General features: G+C 39.3%; 1 protein-coding gene across 2 annotated transcripts in view; it reads right to left on the bottom strand.

Moving 5' to 3' along the window:
- Positions 1-2,390: 2,390 nt before the first annotated feature.
- The window catches only part of LOC126412864 (E3 ubiquitin-protein ligase UBR2), a 30,085-nt gene continuing 6,146 nt past the window's right edge, over positions 2,391-26,329 (bottom strand). For both annotated transcript variants that reach the window (XM_050082735.1, XM_050082736.1), the window contains exon 2: positions 2,391-12,404. In XM_050082735.1, the coding sequence (XP_049938692.1) occupies positions 7,036-12,402 (5,367 nt within the window). In that variant the 5' untranslated portion in view covers positions 12,403-12,404 and the 3' untranslated portion in view covers positions 2,391-7,035. The remainder of the gene's footprint in view (positions 12,405-26,329) is intronic.

Here is a 26,329-nt window from a genome sequence, read left to right on the forward strand (position 1 = left end):
TACTCTCCTTCATAAATTGACAATAAACATACTGAGAAACAGTTATCTTGTTTATTGTAGTCACTGAATGGCACACATTCCCATTGTTTGTTCAAGTAATCTGTATTGATAAAGACATTATAAACTTAGCTGCAGTAATCTCTTATAATGTTACCCAAAGCTGCATATTTGTTTGACGACCATATGTTATACAGCTGCAGCCATTAAGGTGAAAATTGGACAAACGTAACTACATGCATAATTTCATAAAATATTTCAGTAGTGTCTACAAAGTGAGTAGACTGTGTAACTCATAGTAGAAAAACAACAAATGAAATATACTTTTTGTTGTGATAGAAAGTACCCAGTTTTCAGTATGAAACCTTTAAATCATTTTATTTCAAAACAATGTTTTTGTAATTATGTCTCTTTTACCCTAAATGGGTGAAATGTAATGTGTACAATTCCTGTAATCCTGTTTCTGTTATTCCGTCCTTTCCTCCCTCCCTCACTACATGTGTAAATTACCAAGCTGGGATTCAACTACTTCATGTACAGAGAGTATATTTTCAGCACGTACAGAGAGTATATTTTCAGGAGTCCACCCAAAGTGGCAATTCCAGTCTTTCACACCATTTTTGAGTGACCTCATTGTCTTGAGTAAGTCCACAGCAGTATGATTCATGTATTGCATAAGGAAAACTACAGATTTTCAAGGGAGGATAAGGTGGTGGTGGTAGAAAAACTGGTGTTTGTGCGTTTCAAAGATGTTCCATACAATTTACAGGATGTGCATGATAGTGATCTACTGTGTTACGCACACCAAATTGCAAGTGAAATAGCTCACAGTGATTTCAAGGGAAGCAGTGGACGATTGCATAACTTCAAACAGTGCTGCAGAAGTGGTAGGCATAAGACGATAAAATTTCAAACAAAATGTCAACTTTACAATGCAGAGCATACTGCAGACTCAGTGCCAAAATTTGTAGATGAGAAACAAGCTTATCCCATTGTTCAGTAAGGAATTTGCGTTTAACTCTGACTGATCAAAATTTCAAGAGGAAATACATATGAAAGGTACCAAGAGAATTTTATCGAAATCAACTATCAATGGCCTGGCCTGTGTAAAAGAACCTAAGACATTTAGAGCAAACCATCCCTCCTGAAAAGTGTGAGACATTGTCAATCCATACCACATGGAGCCACTGCACCAATTCAACCTGGACTTTTGTTTTTTTCTGCACCACAAAACATAATACTATCTGCAGCTACATCGAAAGGTTAGCCAGTTTCACGATGAGCTTCCAGCACAGACTTTCGCATTCAGTTACATGGTGTCAAATTCCATCAGTTCTTGTCACCCTGTTATACCAATATGGTACTATATGCATTCTTTATGAGCGGATATGTAGGCGAATATCCTGTGCAATTTGTAATTCCCAAGGAGTTCACCTTCAATTTTGATGGTGCGAACCTGTGTGATCACTGTGGCATGGCATTTTTTATTTGGTGCTCATGGTGCAAGTTAATGGTTTATTTTCAACATTGTCCATTTTGTGAAGCGTAATACATACATACCATAGATGGTTGATCTCTGCACCTCCCGCACACAAATTTTTTGTCACTCCCCTGATGCACAGTGATTCATTAGCAGCTGGTATTTTTTTCTGTCATAATTGTTAACACAACACTTTCAAATGAGCCTCACTAAAGTTGGAATTCGCAACCTTGCACGCAAATGTTCCTTGTGAAGAGACCCACAACACACTGTTTGTTGATCAGATCAAGAAAAGCATCAGAAACTGTGTAACTTGTTTATGTGTTTTTGTATCTTTAAAGTCACACATATTCATGTAACAGACATACAGATTCAGGAGAAAAATTAACAAATTTTCTTAACATTTACATCACAGTCACATGAATTGAGAGAAAATCTAGGCATTAACGTTCTTTACAGAAAGATAAGTTTCCAGATCCCTACAAACATTCACAAAGGTATTACGGAATATAATGATGGGCTACAATTCAGTTGTCCTCAATGAAAAAAAATATTGCAATAAAATTGCTGACATTTTCCCTTGTAAAAAGGACACCCATTATATTTAGCTGCTCCCTCATTGTAACATAACAGTTTCATTGACTATAACAGTGTGTCCTTGAATTGTCTTATTATTTAATATTAAAAAAGATCCAGATTATTTACATGACAATTGAGAAATATAAGTGTATGTTCAAGAGACTGTGAAAGAAGCTTCTGGTACTAGGTATATAAAAAGAATGAGACATTATTAAATGGTTAATAAGTAGAAAGCACTGGCTATGAGCAATAACCATAGTTAATTAAAGTACAGCAATTCTTAACAAAATCAAATATTTTTGCAGGTCAAGTTGCACAGAAATAATAGCTCAGAATAATTACAACAGTTTTTATTTATCACGCAGTAAATAAAATTTCAACAATGAAGAATACAAATATTTTATATTAACAAATAACAGGCAACTATATACAGGCAACTAAATAAATTACAGAAAAGTTAAATTAATGGAACACAAAGAGAACACAAGTAACTAGAGTGGAACCAGACACAGCTGGAATGAGAAAAAAAGAGATGAAAATTCGGATGGCAAGTCTCCTAGGGATAGCTTCTTTCTTTTTAAACATAATGAATTGCAAATAATACCAGTACTGACACAGTTAACTATTTTTATACACAAACTACTGTTGAATGGCATAAATCAGGAACAAAATTTTCTTTAACTTAAAACCCATAAACATTTAACTGATAAGATCACATTGATTTCATACTTAATCAGTTTAAAACTACTTGACAGTCACGAGGGCATTGGGCAAAAAAGGACAGTTATAGGGGCTGTTAGAAGGCAGAATGGTAGGGAAAAATGACAGACTGAAAAATAGATTGCTCAAAACTCAAATGTCATGAACACAAAATGTAAAGGAAAAGAATCCCTCAAGTTAAATTACATCAAAAACAAGATACAAATAGCATTTGCTTATTAGGCAGCAGCAGACAGTTTCTGTCATCAAGCAAAAGATAGGTAAGATTGCAGAACATCAAATTATTCAATGATAAGTAGTATTGTCATCAAATACTACAAAGGGAGAGAGAAGAGGGATATGGAGTTTCCTCTCACCTTGTCTTCGTCTGTCTCTTGATTTGGAGTTGTGGACAACTTTTATTCTTAAGTACTCCCACTATACCAAACTTTTCTAGTGGATGGTTCTGGAAGCTAGTATTTTGCATCATATTATATTTGTATCCATCAACTGACCTTTTAAACAGATTGTTTTATATTTTTAATGTGCTTGAGTATCAAGATGAACAGTAGTATTATCAATTAAGTGTGATACATTTCATGTCAGAGGAGATAATGATTCAATGCAGAAGACCAGTAATCGTGAGTAATGCACACTATAGCATTACATGTATTGAAAAGGAAGAGAGAAGAGGAAAGGATAAAGAACAAATGCCAATATATAGAGAATTCTAAGAATACAAAAGTTGATAAATGAAATCATAAAAAAAGAGAGAGAGAGAGATATGAGCACTACCTAAGCACCAGGTATTTAAATAAATGTGAGCTTCCTAGCATTTAGCAAATACTTAGAAAGCAATGTGAAAATGAAAACTATGCTTATAAAAATGCATTACAATTTCTACGGCTCTACAAAAAAAAAACTGCATTCATTAACAAAGTAGTTTGTGTTGGAAGTATACACTACCACACTCATTCTTACAGAGTCTTTTGGTGGTCACACAACAGTAGTGTGTTCCTTATAGCTTTGCTCAAACAATGTTGCACAATATACCCAGCTTTATGAATATTTTTTCTCTTGAAACATTGCTTATTCTGAGTGGCAACTGCTTGAGACAACTAATTGCATTATGTAAAGGGCACTGCCACAGAAGTATGAAGGATGTGTTAGGCAAACTTCATGGATATTGGAACAACAAAAACAGACTGAATGGATAATAGAGTGTCTACACAAAATTTTTATTTTGGCTAGGATGTATGATGATGATCATAACTAATTTCAGCCATTACAGGCCATCTTCAAATCTGTTTCAGCCAGCAGTCTTTTTGATGTGCCTTTCGGTGACTTCGTACCTCTACTATCTGTCGAGTTGTTAGGTTTCCTTAGAAATTCCACCAGGGCTTCCCATATCCATGTAAAGGGAGAAATATACAAAATGAGCTAATACGTCTTCCACTCTTATGATTTATAAATCTGAAGATGGCTTCTGATGGTTGAAATCACTAGTAATCATTTATACCTTCTCAGAGCTGTAACTGATATAAATAACTGCTTATCATAATCTTGGGCAGTCACAACATGGGTTTTATTGAACTGTTGTTTTACACGAGTTTTAAGTCAGAATGAGTCATATTTTGATTATGTGAATATTGTGATTGCATAGCTGTGGTGCAGTTGTCTGATGTTTGTGATTTCTACATGCTTTTACACAGAACTGAAGATTTTCACCGCTGAACGAAATTTACTTATTTGGACCTTTATCGACTAATTCAAGACTGAAAAATAGTTTGGAATAATTACTAATAACTCATTAACAGTATATGTATCTGTAAAATAAAATACATATGCCCTCTGTCAGAGAAAGCTGTAAACTAATTCTGAGTCAGTGATTAAAAAAAAGCATTAATCTGTAATGTCAGACACGATGCAGCAGTCAAAACAAATTCAAAGATAATCAAAAAATAGCCAGTGGCAATGCAGCAGAAATATTTCTGCTGGGAGAATGAAACTGAAAATAATAATCTATGTGGGTGTAAGCAGCTCTTGTTGCACACCCTTCTTCGTATACACTCCCAACCCCTTCCAAACTGAAAAGTCAGTGGCAGATCCTAATCTAAAACTATTTTGGGAATAAACACCAATAGAATGCAAATAGCCCCCTGAAATTGGATGTTTTATCTCAGCAGCCTTTCAAAATGTCAGGGCATTATTTTTCACAACTTTTGGATGGAATAAGCAAGCCAGTCTCTTCAATATGACAGACTCCCTCATAAAGTTCTTCAAAATGGAAGTTTAATGTCACTAAGATTCTCTCAATAGTTTCTAGGGCATGTCACAACCTAACAACCCTTCTTTGCAATTATTGTACCTCCAGAACCATTTACTTCACATACATATGCAAATTCATTATGCAAAAAATGCCTCATGTCTTCTGCTTTCAGTCATGCAGCCACATCCACTGTAATGCTGCGTGTTAGTTAAGAAACAATATGCACTGTGCAGCAGTTCCTTTGGAAGTTCTCAGAGGCATTTTACAATGGTGTCAACACAATGGAACTCACTGCACACTCAACAAAACATTACTTCCATGACCAATTCTGTTGTTCCCACCCCTTTCTGCCTTTTTCTTTTGCTGTCATACTTTCAAACTCATTTTTGATTTATCTACTTCCTTTCCACACCCACACAAAATCCCTATATATTTTTATTTGCTGTAGCTATTCAATCAAATACAGTAGCTGCCATCTCTCTAGCAATATTTTATTCATTTCTTCAGTTGGTTGTGTCCACTGACCCTGTGTTCTGCATTGTATTCTATCTTTGTAACTTCTGAAGTTCTTAAAACATAGAATAAAATATTTGCTTTCAGAAACTTCTGCCATATCTCCGTGAACTATGTCCAAGAAATGTTTGTTTTTACAAGAATTCATTAACTAGGCAAAAATCTCATTGTAAGCTCCATAACAAAAAAGAATACATGTTTATATTACAATCTGTCAACAAATAACATAATTTCGACGAACACACAGCAAAGTTAAATATTATGCAATTATTCAGTACAATTCCAAAATAACAAATCCTGAGTTTCAGCCCTCTATGAATGGTTTTAACCGCAGTTTGAGATCTGTTTTAGTTCAACACTTCCAGCGAAATATACCGAGTCATACTCGCACAATAAGTACAACCAAAAACCTATGTTTGACTTACTATTAGTTTCAATGCAGCCATCAGATCAATAATCACTGTACATGTTTATAACAAGCAAACAGGGTATTGCACTGGCAAATGCTGACCATGAAATTGGGTTTCAAACTAAACATTCCACAAATGAGCAATATAATCTAGACAGTTGAAACCACCTGTAAGCTATGTAACCAATTTTCCAATGCCCATTACATTAACTCCACTAAAAAATAATGTGAAAGACTTTTCAGGTTACACTAATCCACACCATGTGCTGGGGACGATACAACTGAATTTTCAGTTTACCATCACCACCAAACAAAATAGTTTTCTCAATAATATTTGATCATGTTTCATATTTATTTACATTTTGTCAATTATTGTACTGTACACGTTATCAATATGTACATGTAACTAGAAAATACTATAGAGGTACTTGGTATATCTTCAAAAGATATGCTGAGCATCTGGTGAATGATATTTCAGAATTATTTGCAGCTGCTCACATCTCTGCAATAAATAGAATATGTAAAAAGGGTTTAAAATCTCCTAGAAAACTATACCATTTAACACTGCCATGACAAGTCTCTCATTATTCACACATCTTCATGTGGCAGCATTCATTGTTAAGAGGTGCATTAATAAATACTGTAAAACAGTTATAACCCATTTCTAATGACGGAGAGAGTATCACAGCAGACACTACAAACAATTTAAGACAAGAAACAATCCAGAAAAACAAACAAAAAAATGAACTCATTAACTAGACACTTCTAAGTAAAAAATTAATTACTATTTACTATTCTGTACAATTCCTTCTTACAGCCTCCAAAGATTTTTTTTGTTCCTTAAGAACAAAATTATATACACCTGGAAATCAAATTAGAAATACATTACAGTTCTAAACAGTCATATAATGAATAACATCAAAAGAACTTCATGAAACAGAAGAACAGTATTTTTTAAAATGACATTCTGCTAATTTTGGTTGCATGGCAATATAGTTTATGAAGTTTGGAAAAATTCATAGTGAATGAGATATTAATACTTGACAGAAGTTTAACAATGACCTCCATAAACAATAATAATCTAAGTGACTAAAGATGTTGCCACTGTGTTGTAACAATATTAGTTGTAGACTCCAAGTGTCGAGTAATTTCTTCGTAGATACCATGACTCAACCACAACAACTGTAATTTTTTGTACCTCTCAGGGCACAATGTCAATGGGTTACCTCTTCGCAATCCCTGATCTGTCTCACCATACTGGTCTAAATAGGGTGGGGACATGAAACATCCTCGATTGGGACTGGCCAGTAACAAAATTTCACATTCACGTACACGAAGAAAAATACCGACTCCTGCACCACATTCGTGTGCATGGTAAGTGCATGCACCAACTAATGTCTTATTCAGTTCAGTTTGACAGCAATAACTCTGTGAGCACAACATGTCACCACACACTAGACACATAGTCGGATTACGAGAATCTTCACGGTCACTGTTCGGGCAAATGAAGAGTGAAACAGTGTTGATTAATTCACTGTAATCAACAGGCAAAGAAATGAGTTGGTTTACCGGCTGAGGAACTTTAACAAATGGATACTTTGATGCTCCAGACAGGTACTGCTGCACCTTCGGATGTTGACACCATCGCACAACCAAGTCTCTGTTCACATCTCCACATACCAGTTCTGAAAGTGTAATGTTCAATCCAAGATAAGTGCACATATTATCAAAAGTGTCTCCACCAACCTCCAGCAACACCTGTGGAGCTGGAACGCCTGTCAAGAAGTGGTAAAACAGGACACAACAACGCAAAAATGGTATACATGCTTCCTGCACAAGTCTGCATACTGCCTTTACTTGAATATTAGTTTCTGGTGCAATTCCAGCAGCTCTTCTGACATCCGTAATAAAACCAATGAGCTTTTCAGTTTCGTCTGGTTCACCCTCTACTTCCATACTCATTTCAGTGCTTTCAAAATCATTGGTTAACAGTACTTTTACAATGTTACACAACAACATAAGTCGAAAAATATATAGCTCCTGCAAACCCCCAGTAGGAATAGGAACAGCACCATCAGTTAAAAACAAACTGGATAGTGACAACGTCAAAGGTAAAAGCACACCAAATGTATCCCAGTCAAGGATACAAGGTTCATCATGTGGGCTTTCTAAAATTATTGTAAGTAATCTCAAAGCATGGCTGCTTATCATATCTGGAAACTTCCACGTCGTTCCAAGCACTGCTACAAGACGAATCAGACCTTCCAGACAGTCTTGCTGTCTTGATGATAGATCACCAAGCAATGGCTTGCCAGTATCTCTGAGAAGACATTCCATAGCATGAACTGTGTATGCACAAGATTTCCATGCCATCAGAACAATCCTTGAATCACCATACTTAGGGTGTGAACCCAGACTTTTAGTGAAAGTGGCTTGTGCAAACAGTAATATGAATGTAGACAGATTTTCCGAAAACTCGGTCCTCAGGTTATTGCGTGAAAACAGTGACGCAAATGCTTCTCCATCTTCCCCAAGTTCAACAACAACCTGGTGGATTGGGCATGTGTAGTAAAGTGACTCCATGACTTGTACATCCTCCTCTTCTTCCTCTCCACCTTCACCAGTTCCACCTCCACTGTCACTTGCTGAATCAGTTTGTTTTTTCTCCATACTTCTTAATGTCTTGCTAATCTTTTTCTTGTATTTTAAAGCAAGGTGCAAACCTGAGATCCATTTTTCAAATGATAAATTTGTCAAAGCAGCTTGTGAATTTGATATTAGAGATCCAACAGGAGGAACAAGTGGGCACGGTGTATTACTGAGACACTCACAAAGCGGGCACAGAAATTCCTGTTTCTCAATGTCAAAGCTTGCCGGCTGCCGGAGCCGATACGGTCGTCGCGACTCTTTGGCCAGGACATTCTCAAAGTATTTTTCCCAGCAATTACTGTGCATTACGTGACCACAAGTGCCAGTAAATGGAGCTGGCCCAATAGAAGCTGAGAGAAATAAAGGCTCAGACATTTTTTCCAGATATTCTTCAGACAGTCCCCTGTGAGTACAGAGTACTGTTGATTTTTGAACAAAAGCAGAAACAACAAGTGCTTGTCCACCAGCAGAAACTGTCTGATCTTCCTGACATAAAATGCAAGTATGTGTGCGGTCCGTTGTTGCCCGTGTTGTCTGTTTTGGTCCTAGGGCAATGGGCTGACATTCTGACTGTTCTGAAACATCCATGAACATTTCCACATTTTCTTTTTGTGAAGAGCTCTCTGCAAGAGCTGATTCAAATAACTTGGCATTTTCCTTCATAAAGTTCTTTTGCATTGCTGTCATCTGGGCCATTATTTTTGCCCTCTTCTGAGCTGCCATTTTTGCTCTCCATTCCTTTTCCTCATTTGCAGAATCTTCTGCCTGACCTACCCCCTCTTGATGCTGAGGTTGAGGTGCAGGTTGTACGTGACCAAGTTTGCGAGCTGCAGCAACTTGCCTATACTTTCCTAGTGTCCACTGCAGCAAATCTTTGTGCGCCTCAACTCTTGCACTACCACACAACTCTTCAATTAGGTTTTCAAGTCCCCACTTCTCTGCACGTTCAACAAATACCATATATTGGTAATGCTTCTGTTCTTCTTCGTGCAAAGCGTAACCTATGAGGTGAAGCACCTTGTGGAGCTGAGCTTCTGAAAAACTTCTTGCTCTAAGATTAATGCTACGTTCCAACACAGTTTTCATAATGTGCAGCATTACATCACATTGCAACAGATTTGCCATCATCATAAAAGCTTCACTGAGTGGTGGAAGAACAGGAGGAGGACAGCATTCCAACTCCCCAAGAGCTTTTCTCCTCTTCCTCTGGGCTTCTTCTGACTTTGACAATTCTTCTCTTGTATAGTGGTAAAAGAAAACATCATATTGATCATAATATTCAGGTTTCAGTTCATACACGCCTTTCCCTGTTCCCTGTGCAGGCTTTTTAAACACTGCAACTTGATCAATTACCCGTTCCATCCCAGTTTCATGGTTGACATCCTCAGGGAGAGTTTTGTTTAGCTCAGAATGTGGCAGTGGTTTTATACACAGCTGTTGGATTATTTCTTTTTTTATTTTGTCATCTTCTGTAACTTTACCAACACCAGGTGTGTACCTTTCACTAACAATTGTTATAAGAAGACCAAGGAACTCTTCAACTAAATTTATTGTCTGCCTCATACTATCCTCCTCTGGGTTTCTGAGGATATTTGTTTCAAACTGAGGATTTGCCCAGTTTAAGAGATTGAATTTATTGAGCAAATGTATGAGGAATTCATTGCTTTCAATCAATGATGCTCCCACCTGTAACAATATGATATCCCTGTCTAACATCTCCGATCGGCACTTGACATTGTGGTAAAAATAAAGCTGATTCAAAAGAGAGTAACCATTGCGACGCCACATTCCAGCATGCACTTGAGAAATCATTACCTGTGTTCTTAGTACTGGTTCAATAATTAGTTCTGGAGTTGGTTTAGGTATATTCTTGAACTCATTACTTCTAAATTCTAAACCAAATTTCTCCAAATGAAGATGTAAGCCAGCTAAAAAACGAGATAATGGTAGATGTATAGAGACTGGCTGCTGAGATACATCGTAAATTAAACACGGTGCACTGTGATCGGCCAACTCCCGCACCTCTCCAACTTGAGAGGGATCGTGCAATTTTTTTAGAGTAGCTCTGTATGCTTTTATCAGAACTGTTCTGTCTGTACCACACCATTCCAGAGCCAATGTTATTACATGTGCAAGTTTAATGTGGAGATTGAAAGCCGATTCCCATTCAGGTTCATACTCCATATGCTGTCCAACTTGCCTGGTTATCTGGTCCATTCCTTGCATCATTGATAACAGATTAAGCAAGTACGTAACACCGTGAAGGAATCCCTTACGTAGCTCATCTGTCCATACAGTCGGCTTTGCACTCAGGAGATAACGCAAGTCATAAAGTATGAACTGGGCACGTTTGAAAGTACCATTTGATGAATTTCTTTCAAATTCTAGTTTCCCTGCTTTATTGCATTTACGGTTGCATTCTGATATAAAAGCATTCAACAGGATATACAGAACATCTTCCTCTGCTATGAGATAATGAGCCAATGTAGGGACTGTAAAGACCTGCACTGACATAGAGGCAATAGAAAATGCGTGATCGTGATCATCTCGCATGAAGTCTTTGAGGACAACATTGTATGTCTTTGTGAAGAGTTTAGCAAATGCCTTTTTGCTCTCATACTCCATCAGGAGTCCAGAAATAATAAGACGGTGCCAGTGGGTGCGTGCAGATTTCCACAAATGGGAATCTCTGACCAAAATGCCCTCTATTATTGAAGATTCCTGATGGTCAAGCTCTAGTGCTACCTCACTGAAAACCACACGGAAGCCTTCCCCGTAGCCAAGAATTTTTTGTAACCACTCTAAAAGCTCCATTGCAAATACCTGATGAGCAATTACATGAGCATGCACAACAAGTACTTTCAAAGGTCTGTTTCCATGGCGTGCAGTAAAACGCTCAATTTCTGCTTTCAGTTCTTTGCAATGTGGAAAAGTGGAACACTTCACAACAGCACGACCTTCTCTGTCTATATTCGTCACATAATCTATAGCATCTTTCTGTGAACATTTGATAACTCTCGACAAAGTAGTAATCACTTGTTCGAAGGTGTGAGTCTCATCATTATAGAGAACAGTGCAGTGAGTGTCAGTATCAAAGAGACCTAATGTTCCTTCTTCCGATTCCTTAATGCTCAGATCTGAAGGCACTCTCAGATGTTCCACAGTCAACATCTGATATGCATATTTGAGAACAGCACTGAAAGTTGCACGTACTCTTTCTGCCATATCCTCTTGTAAGCACTTGACAGGTTCTTGCCCTGCTTGAGAACCGGCAGCATGTATATCACAGAAAGGTTCACTTTTCCAGGCTTCCGTATCTCCACAGTCACAGCATCCACCACCACCAGAGGTTCCCATCTTATATTTGTGGTTACGATGAGCTGACTGTTTAAAGCAGTCAACACAGAGAACACATGTTGAGTCCATACCACACTCTCTGCAGCTGTATGTCGGCTCACCTATTTTGAAGACTCTACCACATACAGTTGATCGATTTGCTGTCTGTGTTAGTGCACTAAAAACTTCTTGAGGGTCCCCATTGCAGATGAATCTTTCTAGAGGCTGAAATAAAATTTCTTGGGCCTTTGCTTCATCGTAGTTGAAGTCCAAACAATTTCCCTTAGGATCTGGACTATATATCCTCGGCACGTATATACGCCAGTGTTCTTTAAAGTGAGCACAGGACAATATGCCCTTTTCAAGCTTTTCTGTCCATACTTCTACACATTTACTGGCAGAATCAGGAAACTCATCTAGTACTGGTTGCTCCATGTCAATATCTGGGAGAGAGAATTCCTCACAGTCCATTTCTGTAAAATGAAAATAAAACAACTCTTTAACTTACCATTTTAACACTAACAACTATTACATAGCCAACAACAAAAATATTAATAAAGCTCATTGTCAACAAATGATGACAGCTATTTTAAGTCGAATGAATACAAGAGAAAATCTTGAGATAAAAATAAAAACAATGTATCACAAAAACTAACATTCCTACACAGTACAGATTTGTGTTGTGACTGAAATGACACTCATAAAAAAAAGGTTCTAAATACCATGTTATCTAACCTTAACTTCCTTCTCAAATAGCCAAAAAGAACAAGTATTTTCCTCCACATTGCATATGCAAATGTCCGATCTCTGGCTGCTCATCATAATGAGTTCCATTGTATATTTCAAGACATAGACATCCATGTAGTACTTCTGTTGAGACCTGGCTCAAACCAAGTATTATTCCAAGTACAGTAAATATACACAGCTACCTCTTTCTGAGACATGGCAGATGTAACAGATGAGAAAGCGGAGCAGGGGCATACGTACACTCTGATTTATCACCCACTGTGCTACACACATCCAACAATAATGAAGGTAAACAAGTGGAACACATGTTCATAAAGGTCAATTCCTTTAACAGAAAGTGCCTGATGTGTGTCCTCTACAAACCTTCTAAAGTACATGGGTTTGCTTTCTATGAAACTGCTCTTTCAAGTCTTGACATATGAGCATATAATTAATTATAGCTGATGACACTAACATAAATTTTCTATAAAAAGTCCTTCCACTGCAAAATTTATGCAAGTGCTTCTTTCCAATGTGTCATTACTTCATCTTGCTCCTACCCATCATACGATCAGTAGTCACAGACTCATAAATATATTAGCAACAAAACCTACAGATTAATTTGTACCTCTCAAATATCTGCACGTGACATAATTTTCATGACGTACTCACTTGAATGTCCCAGAAAGAAATCACAACTGACTACATACTGAGACTTCAAATGCATTAATTTATCTGAACTTAAAACAGAGGAGCAAGCAATAGTTTGGGAGTTGTCTTGTATTCACTTTCTGACATAAATCCTAAACTTCATGGATTTACTAACAAACTTACTCAACTATGACAAATATGTTCCCTTAATGACTGGAAAAGTAAGAAGGAAACACCCTGGCTAACTGAAGAGCTAAAACAACTCGTGAATCTCGGATGCTGCATAACAAACAGTGCCCCATGGCTGAAAATCATACTGCTTAAAACAGAAGTGGGGTAGAGTCAGTCAAGCTGTGAGAAATGCAAAACTCAAGAATGCCCATTATTAACTGTCAACAGAAAAAACTAGCTGCCCTACAGAAAAATCTGTATGGTCTTGGTATAGGCAAAGTAAACACTGCAGCTGACTTAATTGTCCCAGATGGAGAACTGAACCAGTATTTCTCATTATCTATAACCACAAACAAAACAGAGACTCATGGATTATGTCTAAATGACGAATCTTATTACTGACCCACTATAATGAATATCTTAACCACAAGTGTATCTCCCGAGTCCTGGAAACTGGGACTAGTTAAGCCACTACCTAAAAAGAACGTTACCACAGCACCCTCTAATTACTGACCTATTTGCATTCTTCCTGCATTGTACACAGCCTTAGAATATAAAATCCACAACCAGCTGACAAACCAACTAACCACAAGCAACCTACTAGACAAATACCAATCAGGTTTCTGTACACATCACAGCATATCTTCTGCCTTAATAAATGTAATACATGACCTAAAGCTTCCATGGATGCAGAAGAGGCAACTATCATGTGCTTCTTAGACTTCAGGCAAGCCTTTGGCATTATTGACGACTTCAACAGTTCACTTGCCAAACTTAGCAGCCTCCATTTCTTGCCAAATGTAGTGCAATGATTTCACTCATACCCAATGTCTCGCCAGCAAAACGTCATGTCAGGCACCACAAAGTCACAATTGAGAAAGGTAGTATCACACATCCCAAGGGTTTGTTATTATGTCCTTCATGAGACCAGTGAAGGATAGGTTATAATCAGATCAGGTTAAATACACACACTTTTAGCAGTATGCATGCACCTGATTTTCGTTAACATGTAACTTAAGCCACTTCCTTTGTTTCACACTTTAATGCATAATGATACAGTTAGCTTTTAGAATTAGAAGGATACAATTAGATATAAAACTAAAAGGAAGAAAGAAAATATGCTATAGAGTCAAAATGCAGACCACAGCAATTCTAAAAATAAACAGCCATAGTGACAGTTGAAAGAAAATCTTTAAAACCAGGAAGATCATATTGATTCAACAGCAGAAGCACCTGGTGCAACATTAAATATATATATCTGAACCTTCACGCTTTTATATAGTAACACAGAAGAATGCGAAACATATTAAAGACTGAAAACTCAACAACCAGTAATTCCAATGATAAAAGGAGGAATAGTAGAAAGAACACCAACAAGGGCTTCATTGTGTGTACAACTCATTCTCCACTATTTAGAACAATATTTCTTTGAGACACAGCCCACCAAAGAGTACAGGGTGTCATTTTTTGCCAACTAGGACACAAAAAATTGAAATTGCTTTTTTTTAAAAAAAAAAAGGGAGTGACTCGTTCTCTCTGGCTGTGACACACTTTACCATTGCAAAGTCATTTGTTCCTAGGTGCTGGGCCAAAACAATTTGCCATTTGTCATGTTAGTGGTTTTCCTCATTCATGGCTCTTATCATCACTACAATGTTTCCCTATTTGCTCTGCTTATACATTTGCCAAACTGCTTTACAAGCCCAAAAAGCCACTACGCAGCATTCAATCTCACAATGAGCAGTGGTCATAACATTTTGGCTCACCAGCGTATGTACTTAGTAGAACAGATAATGGTGGGAGTGACTTTCTGTAAAGAAACCTCAAATTAAGTAGTAGTACAACAGGTCTAAAACACAGCACATGGCTATAGACAGATAAATGCTAAAAGAAACATGTTCGATTGACAAAAGTTTTGTGCACAAAGCCTTCAATTACAACTGTAACAGGACCTTATCAAAAAATTTCTCAAAAAACCCAAACAAATATTAATCATATGTAAAGACAGTCTGTGGCACCAAAGTTCATGTCCAGAGACTCATAGATGACAGGAACAGAAATTGAGGGTAGCAAAGCAAAAGCAGAGGTATTCAACTCTGTTTTCAAATGCTCTGCAGTTGGATGGTCAAGACTGCAGTTTTTCAAGTTTTGTGGGGGCCATTCTGTGAGTACACAGTTGGTCACTTGTCACACCCACATAGAATGCTGCACAGAAATTGAAGCAGAGCTGATACAAAACACAGGTGCTTTAACATTTGGCTCTGCTTCTTACAGTGCAGGGCTGTGAGTGGACTGCAGTAGGGGGTAGTGGGTGCGCGTATGGGACAGGTCTTGCAATTGGGTCGACCATAAGGGAGTGATCCACAAACTGCAGGGTTGGGATAGGGATGGAAAAGGATATTCTGTAGGTTGGGTGGGCAAGGGCAACAGAAGACTGGGTGATGTGGGTACGATATCCTTCATCTCAGGACAGGGCAAGAGGGTACTCAAAGCCCTGCACTAGGAAGTGGCTGAGCCAAAAGGCCAGGGTGATAGTGGTCAGCAGCTGGTTAACAGGTTTACTGGTGTCACAGGAGGAGATGGCATGGGAGATCTGTTTCTGAATAAGTTGGGTCAGATACCGCCTGTCATTAAAAGCTCTGGTAAGGTTTTCAGTATTTTCGACAGCTTCCACATTCCAATGCAGGTGCGGCATCCCCTGGTGGAAGGTTCTTGCAGTAGGGTAGATGACACCCCAAGAGGCCAGTTTTAATGCTAAGCCAATTAGGTGGGCTAACATGTGTCACACATTATTTCAGAAACAAGACGTGTATTTGTAGTTCTGCTAGGGCAAAGGACGGGTTCTGGAACTGGAAGATGCAGAATGAGCAGAGATTCATGGTTGGGAAGCAAAAGGAGTGACAGACAAAAGGTAAAAAAATGGTTACAAAAGTTGATAAGTAAGAAGGTAAAAATTTATGGTTGATGTGTTATAACAGAAATAAATGGTAGGTACTGTAGTGTGACCCATGAATGATGGTGGCCCACACAGGTCAAGCCACCGACAGGGATTGCAGTGTTGCCAATTCCAAGAGACAGTTGGGTAAGCAGGAAGAAAGCATGCAGCCTGCAGATTACATCACTTGCTTACCATCACTATCAGCGATGACAATTCCCAACAAATGGAATAAAAAATCATTACAAAAACTTGCTATGATCAAATTTAATGTCCACACTGGCTATGACATTCACAGCAGCATGCTCAAAACACTACTAAACACTCATCATCCATCGGAGAATGCACGATGGAGTGCAGAACGAGGTTAAATTTGACTACCATCATTCATTACTAACTATATGTAGAAAACAATATGGGAAGGTTACAGCACAAATCAGGAAATATTTCAAAAAAACAGGAGTAAGTGGGTCATAAATAAATAAGTTTGATCACAAATTGACAAGCGTGATGATTAATAGACACACACGATGATACAATGCGATAGTAAAAATGTGCGACTGGCTAACCATCAAGTTGGGCAGCCACATGGAATTACCTAGGGCCAAGAAAGAGCCAACCACTCTGATCCAACCCCCCCCTCCCTCCACCCATTCAATCTACCCTCCAACCCCCACTCCCCCTGTCGACCCTTTGTAATTCCTGGACCATGCCTTGCTCACTAATTCCACCCTCCATATCCCCCAAAAATCTGCTCCACCCTTCATGAAACACACTGCTAATGAACAGCCATCCTCTAACAATGTTGTCAACCTTTTTGCCAAAACTCTCACCTCTGCAGAAGTCTCAGTACTTTCTCAAGGCCTCGCCTTTAGCCCAAAAACCTCAGTTGAACAATGCTTGACTTGTGAATGTCCTCTTTTCCTTTACTTGTTCTCTCCAGTGGAAACATGTTTTCCCATGTGCCCCACTGACAACAGTCAACCAAAGCTACACATATAACCTTCTTTGAAACAGTTCCAGCCTTCCTCCAACCGTGATCCTCCTCCCCAATCGCCCCCTGATAACCTCTCAGGAATTCCTCACTCTGAACCTGGTCTCTCCTTCCTTTCCTAAATTCCTCCCCAGTGATTCAAACACATCATGCCTATAGAACACACAGCTACCCATAATCTGATAATCGATCCAAACTATCATCCTTCCTTCAGACAAAAGCTCCACCACAGAGGTCATGAACTGTAGTGACTACAAGGCCAAGTGTCTCCATCAAATTTCTGACACCCCTGCATACAAACCTTATAGCGGTGATCTCATCCCAGAAGTGCAACAGGACATCCCCACATATCTTCCTGCTGGTCATCTCATTGTGGCTGGCTGCAATGCTACCATGGTACAAATCTCTGCCTTTGTTGATCAAATGATCAGAATCAAACTACCATCCATGAGCTCCCATTCTACAGTCAAGACACCACTCATGTCTTTCCCCAGCTCCTGTCCTGTTACCTCCAGATGCATTGACGGTCACTGTGGATGCAACATCCTTATACACCAACATTCCCAATGTTCTCCTGATGCCACATCCACCACCTTTCCTAATACTGCTAGCTCGTGGTGTAAAACACCCAGGATATATGCCAGGGCAAATGCCCAAAATTCATAAATGCCCAAGTATTTATGCATTTTATAGATTAATCGATAAGTGACATTTACAAAAAAAAAATTAAGCTGATATTTTGTATTGGAAAATATCTTTTGCAAATCGGCATCTTTAGTGGTTGGGTAAAAAAATAACTTTCTACTTCTTCAATGACGTCAAAAACAACACTCAAGTTTAAAAACAGTATATATTAACTAGCTGGCCTGTAGGTAGTATTTTTACTTACACTATACTTCTGCAAAAAAAAAAAATTAAAAAATTGTTCTCAGTCAGTTTCATGCTGCCTCAGATTCTCCTGAATCTGATTCTTCACTGATTATTGGCTTCCTTTCCATTTTGTCTTTGCTTGGACGTTCAGTATGGGTTTTACCTCAGCATCAGCAGGATTAGGGCATGTTCCTGCTTCATTTGCTCCATTCATCAACTTCCAGCTGTAGGAGAGGTGGGTTAGTTTTGCAGCTCTCTCTCTCTCTCTCTCTCTCTCTCTCTCTCTCTCTCTCTCTCTCTCTCTCTCTGTGGATCCATCTAAAAGTGCCGAAGGAACACACTGTAGCAGTAGATGTAACTGATGCACCCAGAATTTTTACAGCAACTTCTGTCAATTCTCAAGTTCATCTTAACCTCACCACTGCAATAAAGGATACACATGATGATTTTTATCTTCCTGAGGGTGAGGGCCCACTCCTTACACAAACTGTCTGGACCAAATTCATTGTTTCTCCCTATAATTAGCCAAGATCTCTCTAACTTGAATAACATTTAAATAAAATGTTCTTTGTTGTGCCACAATCCGACCTAGTTGCATCAAATGTCTCAATAGTCTTCAGGTTACTACCTTGTACCACTGGATAATGAAGATTAGCTGAAAGATGGATAAAAGATGACAAATTCTTTCCTAGCTTGGAATTTAGATAAGACTGACTTTTCTTCTGCAGATTGCAGTAGAGAGGATGGCAGTTTCTCAACGAGAACTTCTACCACCTTATTGATGTTTGTGGCTATTTTGAGAACTTAAGACTCCTTTAACTCTAAAACCGTAATCAAATAAGCAATTGGGTTCATAAGATGTATCATTTTCTCAACTCTCGTCCATCATCCAGAACTCTCCTCTTTATTTCAGGTTGCAGGTAGGATGGCACCTTTTTGTTTACAACTAAGGTTTGTAAGCCAAGTTTATTTGATTGCAAACTTTCCAAACAAAAAGTATGGCTCCCCCACCCTCTCTTTCCTGGAAACTTCAGTGAAATCATATCTTTGAATTTTTTTGCACCTGAGATTTCATTGAACACTGTGGCTGTGTTTTTCTGTTTTGACAACCTCTACTGCATTTGCCATGGAAGTTTTGATTGTTTGACAGCCTAAAATATCTGAGCACAATAGGTTTAATAGTTGACCTACGCACCCAAGTGGAACAATATTAGGGGATTTTGTCCTTAACTGGATTCAATGCAGCATCTTGAGCATTGATTCTTTGTTATCAAATCTTTTTTATGTTAGTGTTCTCATTTTATCTTCACGGCAGGGTAGTAATACAAAAATATTCACTGAAAACAGTTTAACATTGAAGAATACATTTATCATCAAGAAACAAATGCCAGCTGTGTAATACATTCAGTAATTTTTTTCAATAATAATCAGAGATTTGACACGGATTATAAAGTGTGTAACATTACAAAACAATGAACAAAGGACATTTTTCTTCTGATACTGTGTGTGTGTGTGTGTGTGTGTGTGTGTGTGTGTGTGTGTGTGTGTGTGTGTGTGTGTGAGAGAGAGAGAGAGAGAGAGAGAGAGAGAGAGAGAGAGAGAGAGAGAGAGAGACTATTGTCCCATCCTTATTTTAATTAGTAAATTATACATTCTAGCAGCAAAAACATTAAAAAGTACTTTTTTTATAAATGCTCAGATTTTTGGGCACTTAAACTGGCTTTGGGCACATTCCCAATTACAAATGTCCTGCCCAATTGGCAATTGTCCGGCCCACATCACCACTCTTAGCTAAACACATCCTGACCCAAAGTTATTTCACATTCAAGGACCAACTCTGTAAACAAATTCGTGGTACTGTCATGGATACTTATTTATTGGCCATCTGAAGGAACCCTTCATATACAGTCAACACCAAAAACCCTTAGTCAGGTTCTGCCCATTGATGAGATTTCCATGATCTGGACTCGAGGCAGGGACAATCTTTGCCCTTTCTTCCACAACCTAGTCCCAGATCTGGTCTTTCTCATCTCATCGAGCCATGTTCCTGTCAATCTCCACCTCTCAGACAGTTCCATAAATACATCTGCTCATATCAAGCACACCAACTACCAACAGTACCTCCACTTTCACAGCTCACACTCATTGCATGTCAAAAAGTCTCTTACTTACAGCCTTGCCATGCGTGAACACTGTATCTGCAGTGGAAAGTAGGCACTGTCACAATATACCGATAACCTTACCAGTGCTTTTAATGACAGACAGTATGCTATCCACCTCATCCACAAGCAGATCTATGCCATCTCCTCCACAGATACCAGCAAACCTGTTTAACAGACACTGTCCCGTATCACCCTGACCTAGAAAAGCTCAACAATTTCCTTCACCGGAGCTTCAATTACCACTCATCCTGCCCTGAGATGAGGGATTTTTCCCTATCCCAATCCTTCTCCCTCCTTCTCCCACTCCTGCACATTACGGACAATTTCTCTGAGGTGGACCAGGTGCAAGTTCTGCCCCACCCACCACCTCCGACGGCAGTTCAGTCATAATCATTTCCTACCTGATAAAAGGCAATGCTATAGGTGAAAGCAGTCATGTTATATATTAGCTCTTCTGCAATTACTGTGCAACATTCTAGGTGGGTATGACAAGTAAACAACTGGACTTGCATGAATGACCAGTTTCAAACTGTGTCAAACTGCAAACTTGACCATCCAGTTGCCAAATGTGCAGCACACCACACTACAAATGACTTCAATAGTTACTTCACTATATGAGCCATTTGGACACTCCCTTGAAGCACTACTTTCTCTGAGCTACACAGACGGGAATAGTCTCTCCAGTATATCCTGCACTCTCTCACTCCTCCTGGCCTAAAGCTCTGCTAACCTGCTTCCCACATTCCTATAGTAACTTTTTCCTTCCCTCTTCTGCCCCCACCATTCTTTCCACATCCCAATCATGTACTGCATTTTCCTACCACTCTTCACTCCCTGTTTCCCCCTGGCAGACATACTGTAGCAAAATGGGGCAGGGGGGTGACATTGTGATCAGCAAGTCAAGTGAAGATTGAGGGTGCGTGGTTCAGTGCACACCCCGAGGCGTCAGTCATGCAGTGTTATCCATAATAAAATTTAATGCTCAAGCACAGCTTACAATGGTATAAACGTCTTCAGAACTATAGGCACACATGCCACAATGGACTGCTGATGCCTGTCAATGAGTTGCGACATCTTAAGTGCTGGTCAGTGCCACGGACACATGCTGTTGTCATGAGGCCTAGGCCCTGGTCACCCACCAGAGATCAACTAAGACTGCAGCAGATGCTCAGAATTGACCAGGAAGCTATGCAGACACACCTAACCTAGTCAGTGCAAAATTAGATGCTTGCAGATCATCCTTGAAGACCTATCAGCGAAGGAGGGCTGGCTGCTCACCATCTTCACATCCACGATATCCCAGTAGGCAGTAGTGGCTGACAACAGCTGTGGTATGCATCAGTTGGCTGCTCCTCGGTGTTAAAGTCAACAAGCAAGTACCAGAATGACCATGATCAATCAGCATGTCATTTGACTGAAACTCAACAGCCTGTTATTCTACATGGTTCTAGCAAGAAGGACGGAATGGTAGACAGAATGTGTTCTTGAGGTCCAAAAGCCTCTCTAATGGGTCGGGCCTGTGTCCATGACGTAATGGGCTCTGGTTGCATGAGCACATTTGTCCTCATTTATTGGACTCATCAGCACTCTGCCTCGCCATGGTAATTTCAATAATACTTCTGGATCACTGACCTAAGGTCTTCCTGTCTATGTTTGGCTCCATGATGGCACTTTATCGGTGAAGTTACATGGTACTGCCTCACAGTGCCTTGTTAAGTAGCACAACGGTGCTTTTGTTTCTGTATGCCCTGTTCTGAGGTCTGTTGCACGTCAGTGGTAAGTCATGTTGACAGAACAATTGATGCACCTGCCCAGTGCTAACTTAGCTCTGTTCCGAGCTTGCCCATTAGAAATTTAATAAAATTTTAAGCTTGCCAAATAAAATTATTCTGCTGTGCAACATTCCTCCAGTATTTCAAAAAATTCATAGAAAATTTTGCATCTGCTTATCCTCTACACTACTTCACAGATCTCCTTACATAAATGTACAACGTGAAAAACTTTGTTGCTCGTGGGAGCTGACTCACAGGAATTGTTTCCTAATTCTGTATTATCATTCTAAAAGTTTTGTTTGCTAAGCCCATTTTTATAATCATGTTCCTTTATCCTTATTTCCTTTTCTTACAAGTTATACTAATTTACAATTCCCTTACTCTATGATTCTCGATTTGTGCTAGGTAACCACTCAACAAGTATCGTCCATGTTGGGTTGCAAGTCTGGAGGATGAATACTTTTGAGACAAAAGTACACAAATTTCTAACAGTAACATGGCAAAACTATTGGCCGTAATGCTTACAGGTACCACATTTTGGTGTTGGTTCTCATGGTACTGTTGACTACGTTGCAACATTTACCCCACGGAAATTTTGTTTTGCTAAGATGCTATCAGTGCATCCAATTAATGTACACTATGTGATCAAAAGTATCCAGACATCTGGCTGAAAATGACTTACAAGTTTGTGGCGCCCTTCATCGGTAATGCTGGAATTCAATATGGTGTTGACCCACCCTTAGCCTTGATGACTGCTTCCATTCTTGCAGGCATATGTTCAATCACGTGCTGGGAGGTTTCTTTGGGAATGGCAACCAATTATTCACGGAGTGCTGCACTGAGGTGAGGTACCAATGTCAGTTGGTGAGGCCTGGCATGAAGTCGGCGTTCCAAAACATCCCAAAGGTGTTCTATGGGATTTAGGTCAGGACTCTGTGCAGGCCGGTCCATTATAGGGATGTTATTGTCGTGTAACCACTCCACCACAGGCCGTGCATTATGAACAGGTGCTCAATCGTGTTGAAAGATGCAATCGCCATCCCCGTATTGCTCTTCAACAGTGGGAAGCAAGAAGGTGCTTAAAACATCAATTTAGGCCTGTGCTGTGATAGTGCCACACAAAACAACAAGGGGTTCACACCCTGTCCATGAAAAACACGACCTCACCATAGCACCACCGCCTCCAAATTTTACTGTTTGCACTACACACACCGTCAGCTGACGTTCACTGGACTTTTGCCATACCCACACCCTGCCATCGGATCGCCACATTGTGCACTGTGATTCGTCACTCCACACAATGTTTTTCCACTGTTCAATCATCCAATGTTTACACTCCTTACACCAAGCAAGGTATCGTTTGGCATTTACCAGCGTGATGTGTGGCTTATGAGCAGCCACTCGACCATGAAATCCAAGTTCTCTCTCCTTCTGCCTGTCATAGTACTAGCAGTGGATCCTGATGCAGTTTGGAATTCCTATTTGATGGTCCAGATAGATGTCTGCCTATTACACATTATGACCCTCTTTAACCGTTGGCGATCTCTGTCAGTCAACAGAGGTGGTCATCAGCCTGTACGCTTTTGTGCTGGACATGTCCCTTCACGTTTCCACTTCACTATCACATCAGAAACAGTGGACCTAGGGATGTTTAGGGCAAACAATCACCTGACCACATTCAAAGTCCGTGAGTTCTTAACCAATTCACAGTCTGGTCGTAACTTAGGAATCATGACATCAAAGGGGCACAGCATTTTTTTCTACTGTACATGCCTCAAAAGTTGAAAACTGTACCGGTATGCACTTAGTACACACAAACTATGTAATTCAGATATTTATCCCAGTCTGTATGACTACTGATAACATAAAAACTCAACATTTTGAGATTGTCTTGTGCACTTTTTCTGTTCTGCCATGATTTGTGTATGGAATGAATATGACATAACCGTTTCATCAAGTCTGATGTAAAATTTATATCCTGATCTGTAACTAAGGTATCAGGTACCGCAAATTTAAGTACCCAGTTTTTACAAAAGCCTGGGCTACTGTACTAGCCTGTTGATCAGAAATTGTCACTTTTTTAAGAATCTAAACGAAATTATCTTCTCTGTACATATTTATTTCTGGTGGGTATCCTATTAATAGGTCCTACAATATCGAGTCCAACCACTTAACTTTTGCCAAGGGCATTTAGAACTGAAACTTTACTGCTTAGCTTTTCCGCATTTCTGTGCTTCTTGCCTGGTGTGTGGACCACCTTTTAATTAAACTCAGTGTCTATCTTGTTAATCAACTTGACAGGTCTTTTAGCCAACAACCATTTTAATGAAGCGTGATTTGTGCCAAGCCTAAACTTCCATCCGTATAAATAGCAATGAAAGTACACTATCCCATACATCTCTGCTAACATCATATTTTCCATGGTGGAGTAGATAGGCTCAACTTTGTTTAGTTGCCTTTACGATTAGCCCTCCTGGTTGTTCCTGCCCACTAATGTTATGGCTCAAAATACAACCAACCGCCTATTGCTGGCATCACAGGAGAGGATAAATCCCTTTCCAAAATCAGGAAAGACTAGTATCAGATCACAAACTAATGCTGCCTTCAATGCCTCAAACACTGTTTGACATTCTGCCAACCAGTGGAATTTCACGCCCTTCCTCAACAACAATTCAAGGGTTCCAAGATCTGTGAAAATTCTTCATGAATTTGCATTAATAACTGCATAAACCCAGGAATGACTGTTGCAGTTTTGTTGTTTGTGGCGCTGCGAAGTTCCTGATTAGCTCTGTTAGGTGGGATTGGTTTGAACACCTTTTCACTAGTTTACTTCTGTTTATGCTAAATGGCACTTGTCTATGCTACGTATCAGATGTGCAGATCGCAGCCTCCTGAATACATTTTCCAAGCATTTCACATGCTCTGGCATACCCTTTGAAAAAGATGATAATATCCAAATATACCATGCAAAATTTTGGCTTTAACCCATGTAGATCTTCATCCAATAATCTTTGGAATATAGTTGGCACATTTTTCAGCCCAAAAGACTTTTGTGTACACTGGTAATGTCCCCATTGGATCATGAAAGCAGTCTTTGGTCTATCATGTGGGACTACCTCCAGCATGTGTTTCCTGTTTCTGAGATCCACTGTTTTAAAATACTGGCACTGGCCTAGGTTGTGTAATGTTTCTGTAAAATTGTGAATCAGATATGTATCCACCACGGTCTTTGCATTTGGGTAGTGATAATTGCAACAGAATTTATATTTCCTGGCATCATCTGTTGACTTTTGGCACGATGAAACCATCTACGCCCCACCCCATGGACTATCACTGTACTCTATAGCATGTTTCGCTAAATGTTAATTATGGGTTGGAATATGTCTCACTATGCAGTACGGCTTCCTATAAACTGGCGCATTGTTGCCTGTAGGTATATGATATTGGATAACTGGTGTTGTTAGTGAAGGATCCTTTGCGTTAAATAAATCCACAAACCATAGTAACAAAACTTCCATTACCTGCTCATCATTGCCATGAAAGTGACTTAATTTTTCTCATAATGCTGCTGCATTGATGGCTTGCTTGCAGCTCTGGTCCATCACTTGACCTAATAACATCCTTCTCATCTAATACCTCCACTGTAGCCATCATTAGGCCCTTCAACAGATTAACCAAGTCCCCACATCGAAGTTATCCAGGCTTACAGGAACCATAAACTCATACCAAGCAATATATTTTATCTGACTTTTGATTTTCCTTTAGTGGCTCTACCACAAGTAATGCTTCCCGTGGCAAATCAGTATCAACAGAAACCCACGTTAACTTCACCATGCCTGCTGGTACTTTAACCATGAGAACCAAAGTTAGACACGTGTTCACAGTTTAGTCAGCAACACCTTCACAAGGGGGTGCACCTAGTAACATTGCCTCATTTGCAGCTGTATCCCCCAACAAAAACAAAGTCACACCGAGTTCCACTATATACTGCAAAAGATCAGTTTTGGCATGATGTCTGCTGAGACAATCTAGCCCAAGAATTGCTAAATTACCCTTCACCTATGTATGGTAACCATATATTCCTGGAAGTCCCTAGTTCCAATACTAACCCTGAGCT

The sequence above is a fragment of the Schistocerca serialis genome, chromosome 7, assembly GCF_023864345.2.
Source record: "Schistocerca serialis cubense isolate TAMUIC-IGC-003099 chromosome 7, iqSchSeri2.2, whole genome shotgun sequence".
NCBI classification, from domain to species: Eukaryota; Metazoa; Arthropoda; class Insecta; order Orthoptera; family Acrididae; genus Schistocerca; species Schistocerca serialis.